Source organism: Ranitomeya imitator, chromosome 6 (assembly GCF_032444005.1).
Source record: "Ranitomeya imitator isolate aRanImi1 chromosome 6, aRanImi1.pri, whole genome shotgun sequence".
In the NCBI taxonomy this organism is placed as follows: domain Eukaryota; kingdom Metazoa; phylum Chordata; class Amphibia; order Anura; family Dendrobatidae; genus Ranitomeya; species Ranitomeya imitator.
Genome location: NC_091287.1, coordinates 172072931 through 172085809, shown reverse-complemented (window position 1 = coordinate 172085809; position 12879 = coordinate 172072931). Strand labels below are relative to the sequence as shown.

Below are 12879 nucleotides of genomic sequence, written 5' to 3'. Positions count from 1 at the left end.
GATAGCTTAAGGCTGCAACCCTCATATGTCAGCTTTAGGAAGGTTGGCTAACAAGAATAGAGGGGACCCCACATCATTTTTCTAATTATTTAAATCATTTTGAAAATTGATGTGGGGTTTCTCCTATATTTTTGACAACTAGCCAAGCTAAAGCAGACAGCTGAAGTCTGGTACTCTCAGACTGGTAAGCAGCCATGGATATTGCGTCTTCCCCAGCCTAAGTGCAGAAACCTGCAGCTGGCCAGAAAAGGCACATCTATTAGATGCACCAATTCTGGCACTTTTCATGTTCTTCCCGCTTGCCCTGTGGCGGAGTTAAGTGGGGTTCATATTTGTGGGGTTGATGTAATCTTTTATTGTATGGTGACATCAATCCCACGGCTTACTAACAGAGAGGCATCTATAAAACACCCATCCATTTCTAATCCTATAGTTATATTATAAATAAAGACACTGAAAAAATAAAGTGTTTTATTTGTAAAAAGTTTCATTTTTTTATTTAAAAATATGAAACACAGTTATACTCACCTAATGCTCATTCCATTGAAGCCCGTGACTCCTCTAATAAAACAAAAATAAAAATCAACCATATTCCTCACCTGTCCGTCGTTCTGTTCCATGCCATAATCAATGTCTGGGGATAAACAGTTTTTAATCTGGATGGTGCCAAGATGCAACCGTCTAGGCCAAAAACCACTAAGAAATAAGGTGCTGTGAGTGCAGCATCTGTGACCAGTGGTGACATCATCAAGGTTACCAACAGTCACTGAGGCTGCATCTCATCCAGGCCCATGAAGTACGGTGACCTCGGAGAGATCACTGCTAGCACAGTGAGAAAAAGTCTCAGAGCAGAGGCGAGTTCACCGCAGTTCACCAGGAGCAAAGAGTCGGGCAAAGTGCTAAAATTTGCACATCTAATAGATGTGCTTTTTCATGGAAGCTGTGGGCTGCTATTTTTAGGAGGCAATATCCATGGCCTCTTATCAGCCTGAGAATACCAGCCCCAAGTTGTCTGCTTTAGTTTGGCTGGTTGTCAAAAATGGAGGGAACCACACATCTTTTTTTTAATTATTTATGTAAATAATTATAAAAAATGTTGTGAGGACCCCTCTATTCTTGATAACCAATCTTGCTAAAGCTGATAGCTGAGGGTTGCAGCCCGCAGCTATCAGTTTTGCCTGGCTGGTTATCAAATATACTGGGGAACCCATGCTATTTTTTTTTTTAATTATTAAGAGCGCAGGCGCTGGCTGATGGATACTTCCATCAGCCAATGACTGCTTTCGCTGTTATTAACGTCAGCAGAGATAGGTTGATGGAAGCAGTAGTCCCATCAGCTGATGACAGTGACTGGAGATAAACGTTATACCTCCATTCACAGCTGCGGGTTTATGCTGTAATTTGAAAGGCTGGGAACCACAGCTGTCTGAATGGTGGTAATGATTTTGCCGCCGACCAGAGGCAGTGTTTGCCGCAGTGTCATGCACATGACAGCGCGAGAAACACCCGGTGTTCAGGGTGCCAAACTTGAACAGTAACATTAACTTTCTGGTGAAGTCCGTGTTCGACCTCCTTACCCGAACAGTAGGTATTTGGTACAGACCCCAAACTTTACTGTTAATGTTTCCCCATCTCGAGTCTTCAGAAAAGTGAAATTTTCCCGCTATTGAGAAAGGAGACTGTAGTTGGTGCTCATAAAGTTCCATGGGGCACTAAAACAAGTGTTTCAGCAGAACTTATAGCAAATGTGTGTGTCTGTCTCTAGCTAATAACCATCCCCTCTCCATACAATTTTAAAAGAACTAACTGTCATCTCCTCTTACAGTAATGGTAAAACCTGTTTTTACAGATTACAGATATTACTCATGAATTCAGAGTGAAAGATCAGTCCCGGAGGTGAAAGAAACAATTTTTTTTTATAACATAAATAACAAAGTTTTTAACTTTCGTGAGTCCTTTGATTTATTGAAAAAAAGCTAAAACAATAATTACTCTTTGACAGGGTTTTCCACTTTCCAGGACACCGTAAGCTGAAGTATTCTCAGGGTAAACTTAGCCCAATTGACACCTCTTCAATATAAAGTCTCATTGCTGCCACTGAAATCTCACACTACTCAGTAAAAGCGCCAGTCAGCCTTGGTGAATACACTTATGAATACACTTAGACTTAGACTATTCCACACACTTGCAGGACCTTTTTATATCAAGGAAAATATTAGGATTTTCAAAGTAAGTAGCCCAGCTTCATCTGGTCTAAGATCTTTTAAATAATACCTGCAGTATGTATTATGAAATCTGGTGATGAGATTCACCTTAACAACCCAATTTGATAATACATTACTCAGATTATTTCAATAATTTGTATATCCTGAACAGAATACTGACCAGGATGTGGAAAACATGAAAAAAGCATGCCAGAAATATCGGGAAAAGCTAATAGATATTGAACAATGTTTAACTGAACAACAAGCTGGATGCTATAACATTTTTACAAGTGAAGAAAGGTAAAGTCCAAATTCACAGTATTATTAAAAGTTATACAGTTTTATCATAAGTGACAAGTGATCTAACGTCTTGCCCCGAGTCTCTGACTGTAGTTTTTTTGTGCTGATATCTATCTTACTCTTTTGCTTTTATGTTCTATTCTATTACAGTTCACTTACTACAACTTACAATAAATGTTACTTTTTTGTTTCTAAGAGAAAACATGAGACGACTGCACTTACTACGTCAAAATGTTCTCAAAGAAGCACTAGAATTGGAATATAATTTGGATGCACGAGCACGTCAAGTGAAAGAAACCATTTCAATGGTATGTAAAAAAAAATTCAACATTCTCATATCAGAATTTCTTTCTTTTAAGTCGCCCCTTAGACCCCAGTCCAGAGCCTCTCATCTAGCCAAATTAGTTCTCATGCTTCGCACTGACGAGGGCCAACAGCCCGAAACACCATGTCTGCGAATGGAGATACTGATTTAGCTTTTATCCTAAGTCATATTGCACAACTTGTTAAAGGGTTGATTGTGACTTGTAGGATTACTACTTCCAATAGGTGGCGCTATAGAGTTTAAGTCCTCTTTTTCTCTGAAGAGGCAATTTGCATATTTCTTTTAAGTAAAATTTGATATGTTCCCATTTACATTGTGTAAATTGTGGATCAAACATGCTTTGGGGTTGTGTTTCAGCCAATGGCACGGGGAACATTTCACAGGTAAAGGGAAGAACGGATTCAATGAAATTCCATCAAATTCTTGATGCAAACATAACACTGTCTGTAAAAAAGCTAAAATTGTAAAGAGGATGGCTTCTACAAATGCATAATGGTCCTAAACACACCTCAAAATCCACAATGCACCACCTCAAAAGGCACAAGCTGAAGGTTTTACAATGGCCCTCAGAGTCCCCTGATCTGAACATCATTGAAAATCTATGGCTAAACCTCAAATCAGCATTGCAAGGAAGATGACCTAGGAATTTCACAGAACTGGAAGAATTTTACAAAGAATAATGGATAAAAATCCCTCAAATATGAATGGAAAGACTCTTGACTGGTTACAAAAAGCATTTACAAGCTGTGATACTAACAGGTACTAACATGCAGGGTTCCCAAACTTTTGAATTGGCCCATTTACCTGTTTGTAATTTTTAAAATGTAAAAATGACATACCAAAACCTGCTGACAGACTGTCTTTAATGAAAAACAAGAACATTTTTACATAGAAATTTAAACAGGCACCTCTGACAGCTTGATTATGAACCATGCAGATTATTTTTATAAAGAGATTTCCTAGTTGTTAAATAGTTAATACATCACAAATATTCTCTTTTTTGGTGAAAGACATCCTTTGTTCATCACTCAATAGTACTTGCACACCAGATAAATAAAATATTACCCATATCGTGCAATACTAATCTGTACCTGTTGCTAGTTATAGAATCCAAATCTCCCTGTAGTGTAAAATGAGAACCAATTACTCAATTCAGTATATTTTTACACTTCTCAAAGCAAGTATATAGTAAATTAATTTTACTATGTAATATGTGTATTTATTTCACGTACATTCATTTCTGTTTTCAGCAACTTGAAGAGGTTTTGGAGGAACAATCAAGGCTTTATTCAGAGCTTGAGTTTTATACCTGGGAACAAGATAGGAATCCTGTGGAACACAATGAAAGTTTACATAGAACCAACAGTTTACCATCTACTTCTTCTTGTGCAGTTCACAAAGAAGATCAAGGTACTCAAGTAAACCAGGGAGCAAGCATAACTCAGTCACAGAAGATTGACTTTAGCACTATTATTCAAAATGTAAGTAAAAAATGATCTCATATACACAACCCCAATTCCAAAGAAGTTGGAATGCTGTGTAAAATGTAAAGAAGACAAGAACACAACATAGAACACAGCTCAGAACATGAAAGTTAGACACTTTTCCATTTCTTTTTAAATGAATTCATTGATTTCATATCTCAAAAAGGTTGGGACAGGTAATAAAAGGCTGGAAAAGTAAGTTTCACCAATTAGAGATGAGTGGATCACTTTGCGCAACCCAGATCCAATTTGGTGCTCTCTGGCCATGAAAGGTAAAATGCAATTTTCCTAAACTTCTGGGATGACATCTTATTAGCAAGCCTCGCATGACATCATCTAAGTTCCATGCGGCTCTCCGGTGAGGTCTTGCCAGCCTGGCTAATCATAAGCCAAGTGTATGACCCCGTAGAGTTAGGAATTTCGATCAAATCCTGTCCACGGTAGCAGAGCACTGACCTAAACTATAGACCAGAGTTGCATGAAGAGATTTACTCATATCTAATACTAATGAAACACAACTAGACGATCAAGTTTCAACTAAGTCACATGACTGTACATAAATGATCATGCTAGAAGGGACGAGTCTCTCAGAAGCATGTACAGTAGATGTTAAGAGTTTCACAAATCTGTGAATAATTATTTCTAAAAATTGTGGAATAATTAAAGAATAAATGTTCCTCAATGTATAATTACAAAGACGTTTAATAGCCCACCATCTACAGTACTTAATATAATTCCAAGCACAGCTGCGTAAGATTCTTCATAATGCCTTGAAACTAGCACTTTACATGTGCAGCCAATAAGGAGGATTACCATAGTCTGTAAAAAAGCAGTGTCAAGGAATACACAGTATTAAAATAGAGATAGGAAGAGATATCTTGAAAGCACTAAGTAAACATTACAGATAGTCAAAACATTCAGTTGTTCCAGATATGTCGAGGTCACTTTGTCATTACTTAGGCAATTTTTGCATTAAGGAGCTTGAAAAGTATGAAATACAGTCCTATTAAATCTGATGTACATGTGTTTTCAGAGCAATTTGAGACTTCGCAGTATTTGCTTTTTAGTGTCAAATTGATTTGCTGCAAATTGCTCTTATGTAAAAAATTCGATGAAGCTAGCAAATTCAAATTTCAAAAGATTGACTCATCTTTATCAAATAGCAAGGTAGAATCACAAAATTTAGATGGTCACCTTGCACAACATAACTCTGCGTATAAGACCACTCTTTGGCATGCTCCAATGCCCCCTTCCCCCTAGCTGTTAATGACTTCCTATATTATTGTCACACAGTCTATGTATGGCACAATATCCATGAGCATTGTTAGAGGCAATCTGCGTATTTCCTATACAGTGTCGTGGGTTACAAACTTCATCACTACAATCTTTGTATGAGTAAATAGAAATGTAGACAATAACATTAAATATGATGACTCCTATGTAAATCATGACTGCTTTGCTCCATCGTCATGGCCAGCTAAGGCTATAGCTGTGGCCTAAGTACTGCTGGATATTAGAAGATCTTCAAATGGCTTCAGTCAAGTCAATCAGAGTGGGATTAATTAGAGAGCTCTATAAGTTTAGGTAAAAATCATGATTTAAGTTTTGATAATTCTTTATATTCAGTCAGAAGCCAATTTTGAAGCCAAACTAGTCTGATCAACAAGTTGAATATTTAACTGATAGAGAATGTTGTATGTCTGTGTGCAACTCTATTAAAAAGTTTGTTTTCCTCTCTTTATAGATCAAGAAAACCCTTCAAAGTTTTAAGAACTCCTAAACATGATGGAAAATCTGACTCTTGCCTTGTGTGTCTTCTGAACTTAATTCATCATTTTACAAGATTTGTGGAATGCCTATAAGGGAGATTTTCACTCACAGAGTGCACCGTCTTAACTGGTTTAGCATGACGCAATTTTCTGTTTCCAGGTTTAGAATGGTGTAAAATAATAAAAAAAAGAGATACACAACCAGATGATTCCATTTCTGCACTTCCTCGTTCCCTGCCAGTCTCTGTATATCCATCTCAATCTGGACAGATATGTGACTCACTTTAAGTATAAGATCTCCTTTACTGTTTTTGACATACCCCCAAAGCTTCCATATGGTGGAGTTCTAAAATTTCACAATGAAGGTGTTTATGATGTAAGTTTTGTTGGTGTGTTGAGCACTAGTCATTAGCATCTTTTATGCTGAGATAACTATGTATGCAATTATAAGCAAGGAATATGCAGTCCTTGTTAGTAAAATCTAGTAAGAACTAATCTAACTCAGTCAGCGAATTTAAGATTGCAAATAAAGTTTATGAATGCATATACTGTACATGCTAGGCGTATGGGCGCTAAAGCACAGCTCAAACTAATTCTATCCATTCATACCTTTGAAGTGTGGAATTAAGCAAGGCTTCCCTCTCTACACTTACAGTAATTGTCACAAAAAAGTGATGGAAAACAGTTGAATAGTCAAACTACCATTCTCTCCTACATATGATAGAGGAGAAGGGGAGACAGAATGCAGCTAGCTGCCCTGAGATATCGAATACAATGACCCGAACAATCACTCTACTCCATGCACATCAGCATACAGAGATTTAGAAAAATAATGAAAAAAGTCATGATTCATTGGCTTTGTGTTAAATTAATCTTTAACATATTAAAATATTTGAACTTCTCAGTATTGTCATAAGGGGATACAGTTTTTTTAGATAAATTTACAAGATAGCAGACTAAAGAGAAAATAAATATTAACAAGGATTTGTCAGCAGGTCAAAAGTGGCCAGGTTTTGGTTTTTACCAAGAAGGCATTGCTCTTGGGTTAATAATGCAGAGAAGTCTAAAGGAACATCCAAGACAGTTATGAGTTATGCCCCCTTAATAAAGATCAGAAAAATTAACACTAAATAAAAATGCTAATTTCCTTGAAACCTTGTGGCTGGTAAAAAATGGAATACTCGGGAACCAGAGGAATATACAGTTAAGTCCATATATATTTGGACAGAAACAACATTTTTCTAATTTTGGTCATAGACATTACCACAATGAATTTGAACCCCTTAGCGACCGCCGATACGCCTTTTAACGGCGGCCGCTAAGGGTACTTAAACCACAGCGCTGTTAATTAACGGTGCTGTGGAAAAAGTGAATAGCGCCCCCCAGAGTCGGATTTTCTCTGGGGTCTCGGCTGCCGGGGGTAGCCGAGACCCCAGAGAACATGATTCGGGGGGGTTTTAACCGACCCCGCATTTGCAATCGCCGGTAATTAACTGTTTACCGGCGATCGCAAAAAAAAAAAAACGCGATCTCTTTTTAATTTCTCTGTCCTCCGATGTGATCGCACATCAGAGGACAGAGAAAAGGGGTCCCAGATAGCCCCCCGATACTCACCTATCTCCCCCGGTGCTCCTCGTGGCTCCCGGTGGGCGCCGCCATTTTCAAAATGGCGGGCGCATGCGTAGTGCACCCGCCGGCCGGCACTGGGAGAATCTTTCGGGTCTCGGTTGCCGGGGGTAGCCGAGACCCCAAAGAACATGATCGGGGTTGGTTTTACCGACCCCTGTTTTGCGATCGCCGGTAATTAACTGTTTACCGGCGACCGCAAAAAAAAAAAAAATCAAAGTGTAATTCTCTGTCCTCTGATGTGATCGCACATCAGAGGACAGAGAAATAGGGGGATTCGGGGACCCTATCATACTCACCGGTGTCCCTGGATCCTCCTGCTGCTCCTCCTGGCTGCCGGGGAAAAGAAAATGGCGGGCGCATGCGCAGTGTGCCCGCCATCTATCGCCATCTGCCGGCCGACAGGAGAAGAGCAGTTGGGGCTAAAATTAGGGCTAGGGTTAGAGCTAGGGTTAGAACTAGGGTTAGGGTTAGGGCTAGGGTTAGGGCTAGGGTTAGGGTTAGGGCTAGGGTTAGGGCTAGGGTTAGGGTTAGGGCTAGGGTTAGGGCTAGAGTTAGAGTTAGGGCTAGGGTTAGGGCTAGGGTTAGGGTTAGGGCTAGGGTTAGGGTTAGGGCTAGAGTTAGGGTTAGGGCTAGGGTTAGGGCTAGGGTTAGGGTTGGGGCTAAATTTAGGGTTAGGGTTGGGGCTAAATTCAGGGTTAGGGTTCTTTCACACTTACGTCGGTATGGGGCCGTCGCAATGCGTCGGCCCAACATACCGACGCACGTTGTGAAAATTGTGCACAACGTGGGCAGCGGATGTAGTTTTTCAACGCATCCACTGCCCAATCTATTTCCTGGGGAGGAGAGGGCGGAGTTATGGCCACGCATGCGCGGTCAGAAATGGCGGATGCGACGTACAAAAAAACGCTACATTGAACGTTTTTTGTGCCGACGGTCCGCCAAAACACAACTGATCCAGTGCACGACGAACGCGACGTGTGGCCATCCGTCACGATCCGTCGGCAATACAAGTCTATGGGCAAAAAAACGCATCCTGCGGGCACATTTGGAGGATCTGTTTTTTGTCCAAAACGACGGATTGCGACAGATGCCAAACGACACAAGTGTGAAAGTAGCCTTAGGGCTAGGGTTAGGGTTGGGGCTAAAGTTAGGGCTAGGGTTGGGGCTAAAGTTAGGGTTAGAGTTGGGATTAGGGTTAGGGTTTGGATTAGGGTTGGTATTAGGGTTAGGGTTGGCATTAGGGTTACGCTTGGGATTAGGGTTAGGTTTGGGATTAGGGTTAAGGTTAGGGTTGTGATTAGGGGTGTATTGGTATTAGGGTTAGGTTTGAGGTTAGGGTTGAGATTAGGATTAGGGGTGTGTTGGATTTAGGGTTTTGATTAGGATTATGGTTAGGGTTGACATTAGGGTTGTTTTGGGTTAAGGGTTGTGATTATCGTTAGGGTTAGTGATTAGGATTATGGATCGGGTTGGGATTAGGGTTAGGGGTGTGTTGGGGTTAGGGTTGGAGCTAGAATTGGGGGGTTTCCACTGTTTAGTTACATTAGGGGGTCTCCAAACACGACAGCCAATTTTGCGCTCAAAAAGTCAAATGGTGCTCCCTCCCTTCTGAGCTCTGCCGTGCGCCCAAACAGTGGGTTACCCCCACATATGGGGCATTAGCGTACTCGGGATTAATTGGACAACAACTTTTGGGGTCCAATTTCTCCTGTTACCCCTGTGAAAATAAAAACTTGGGGGCTACAAAATCTTTTTTGTGGAAAAAAAATATTTTTTTATTTTCACGACTCTGCATTCTAAACTTCTGTGAAGCACTTGGGCATTCAAAGTTCTCACCACACATCTAGATAAGTTCCTTGGGGAATCTAGTTTCCAAAATGGGGTCACTTGTGGGGGGTTACTACTGTTTAGGTACATCAGGGGCTCTGCAAACGCAACATAATGCCCACAGACCATTCTATCTAAGTCTGCATTCCAAAACAGCACTCCTTCCCTTCCGAGCTCTGCCGTGCGCCCAAACAGTGGTTTACCCCCACATATGGCACATCAGTGTACTCGGGATAAATTGGACAACAACTATTGTGGTCCAATTTCTCCTGTTACCCTTGTGAAAATAAAAACTTGGGGGCTACAATATCTTTTTTGTGGAAAAAAAAATATTTTTTATTTTCACGACTCTGCATTCTAAACTTCTGTGAAGAACTTGGGCACACATCTAGATAAGTTCCTTGGAGGGTCTAGTTTCCAAAATGGGGTCGCTTGTGGGGGGTTACTACTGTTTAGGTACATCAGGGGCTCTGCAATCGCAACATAACACCCACAGACCATTCTATCAAAGTCTGCATTCCAAAACAGCGCTCCTTCCCTTCCGAGCTCTGCCGTGCACCCAAACAGTGGTTTACCCCCACATATGGCACATCAGTGTACTCGGGATAAATTGGACAACAACTATTGTGGTCCAATTTCTCCTGTTACCCTTGTGAAAATAAAAACTTGGGGGTTACATTATCTTTTTTGTGGAAAAAAAATATTTTTTATTTTCACGACTCTGCATTCTAAACTTCTGTGAAGCAAAATGGGGTCACTTGTGGGGGGTTTCTACTGTTTAGGCACATCAGGGGCTCTCCAAACGCGACATGGCGTCCAATCTCAATTCCAGACAATTCTACATTGAAAAAGTAAAACGCCACTCTTCTCTTCCAAGCTCTGCGGTGCGCCCAAACAGTGGTTTACCCCCACATATTGGGTATCGACGTACTCAGCAGAAATTGCACTACAACTTTTGTGGTCTAATTTCTCCTGTTACCCTTGTAAAAATAAAAATTTGGGGGCAAAAAGATCATTTTTGTAGAAAAAATGCGATTTTTTTATTTTCACGGCTCAACGTTATAAACTTCTGTGAAGCACATGGGGGTTCAAAGTGCTCACCACACATCTAGATAAGTTCCTTAAGGGGTCTAGTTTCGAAATTGGTGTCACTTGTGGGGGGTTTCCACTGTTTAGGCACATCAGGGGCTCTCCAAACGCGACATTGCGTCCGATCTCAATTCCAGACAATTCTACATTGAAAAAGTAAAACGGCACTCCTTCTCTTCCAAGCTCTGCGGTGCGCCCAAACAGTGGTTTACCCTCACATATGGGGTATCAACGTATTCAGGAGAAATCGCACAACAACTTTTGTGGTCTAATTTCTCCTGTTACCCTAGAGAAAATAAGAATTTGTGGGCGAAAAGATCATTTTTGTGTAAACAAATGCGATTTCTTGTTTTCACGGCTCTACGTTATAAACTTCTGTGAAGCTCTTGGGGGTTCAAAGTGCTCACCACACATCTAGATAAGTTCCTTAAGGGGTCTAGTTTCCAAAATGATGTCACTTGTGGGGGGTTTCCACTGTTTAGGCACATCAGGGGCTCTCCAAACGCGACATGGCGTCCGATCTCAATTCCAGACAATTCTACATTGAAAAAGTAAAACGGCACTCCTTCACTTCCAAGCTCTGCGGTGCGCACAAACAGTGGTTTACCCCCACATTTCGGGTATTGGCGTATTCAGGAGAAATTGCATAACAAAATATATGGTTACATTTCTGTTTTTACACTTGTGAAGATAAAAAAAATGGTTCTGAATTAAAATGTTAGCAAAAAAAAGTTGAATGTTCATTTTTTCCTTCCACATCGTTTCAGTTCCTGTGAAGCACGTAAAGGGTTAATAAACTTCTTGAATGTGGTTTTGAGAACCTTGAGGGGTGTAGTTTTTAGAATGGTGTCATACTAGGTTATTTTCTATCATATAGACCCCTCAAAATGACTTCAAATGTGATGTGGTCCCTAAAAAAAAAAGGTATTGTAAAAATGAGAAATTGCTGGTCAACTTTTAACCCTTATAACTCCCTAACAAAAAAAAATTTTGTTTCCAAAATTGTAATGATGTAAAGTAGACATGTGGGAAATGTTATTTATTAACTATTTTTTGTGACATATCTCTCTGATTTAAGGGCATAAAAATACAGAGTTTGAAAATTGCAAAATTTAAAAAATTTTCGCCATATTTCCATTTTTTTCATAAATAATCGCAAGTAATATCGAAGAAATGTTACCACTAACATGAAGTACAATATGTCACGAAAAAACAATCTCAGAATCAGCATGATCCGTTGAAGCGTTCCAGAGTTATAACCTCATAAAGTGACAGTGGTCAGAATTGCAAAAATTGGCTCGGTCATTAAGTACCAAATTGGCTCTGTCACTAAGGGGTTAAACAAAACAATTCAGATGCAGTTGAAGTTCATACTGAAAAGCTGAAAAGCTTTCATTTGAATGTATCCACATTAAAATTGGACGAAGGGTTTAGGAGTTTCAGCTCCTTGACATGTGCTACCCTGTTTTTAAAGGGACCAAAAGTAATTGGACAATTGACTCCAAGGCTATTTCATGGACAGGTGTGGGCAATCCCTTTGTTATGTCATTCTCAATTAAGCAGATAAAAGTCTACAGTTTGGTACATCCTGAGAAAAAAAGAAAGCACTGGTGAACTCATCAATGCAAAAAGACCTGGGTGCCTGTTATGATCTGTGTTGTGAATTCTGTTGTCGGGCTCCCTCCTGTGGTCATGAATGGTACTTCGGCTGGTTCTGTCCATGGACTTCCTCTGGTGGGTGTTTCTGAGTTTCCTTCCACAGGTGACGAGATTAATTCGTTAGCTGCTGCTCTATTTAACTCCACTTAGATCTTTGCTCCATGCCACCTGTCAATGTTCCAGTATTGGTTTAGTTCACTCCTGGATCGTTCTTGTGACCTGTCTTCCCAGCAGAAGCTAAGTTCCTGCTTGTATTTCTTTGGTTTGCTATTTTTTTGTCCAGCTTGCTATTTTTATTGTTGTCTTGCTTGCTGGAAGCTCTGGGACACAGAGGGAGCGCCTCCGCACCGTGAGTCGGTGCGGAGGGTCTTTTTGCGCCCTCTGCATGGTCTTTTTGTAGGTTTTTGTGCTGATCGCAAAGTAACCTTTCCTATCCTCGGTCTGTTCAGTAAGTCGGGCCTCACTTTGCTAAATCTATTTCATCTCTGTGTTTGTATTTTCATCTTACTCACAGTCATTATATGTGGGGGGCTGCCTTTTCCTTTGGGGAATTTCTCTGAGGCAAGGTAGGCTTTATTTTTCTATCTTCAGGG

At 40.3% G+C, this 12879-nt stretch overlaps 1 protein-coding gene across 5 annotated transcripts in view; it reads left to right on the top strand.

Annotated features, from left to right (window-relative positions):
- Nucleotides 1-8166, top strand: part of ITPRID1 (ITPR interacting domain containing 1) — a 360448-nt gene extending 352282 nt beyond the window's left edge. For all 5 annotated transcript variants that reach the window (XM_069730308.1, XM_069730306.1, XM_069730305.1 and 2 more), the window contains 4 exons: nucleotides 2377-2504; nucleotides 2701-2812; nucleotides 4080-4310; nucleotides 6058-8166. In XM_069730308.1, coding sequence (XP_069586409.1) covers nucleotides 2377-2504; nucleotides 2701-2812; nucleotides 4080-4310; nucleotides 6058-6093 — 507 coding nt within the window. In that variant the 3' untranslated portion in view covers nucleotides 6094-8166. The remainder of the gene's footprint in view (nucleotides 1-2376; nucleotides 2505-2700; nucleotides 2813-4079; nucleotides 4311-6057) is intronic.
- Nucleotides 8167-12879: the final 4713 nt, after the last annotated feature.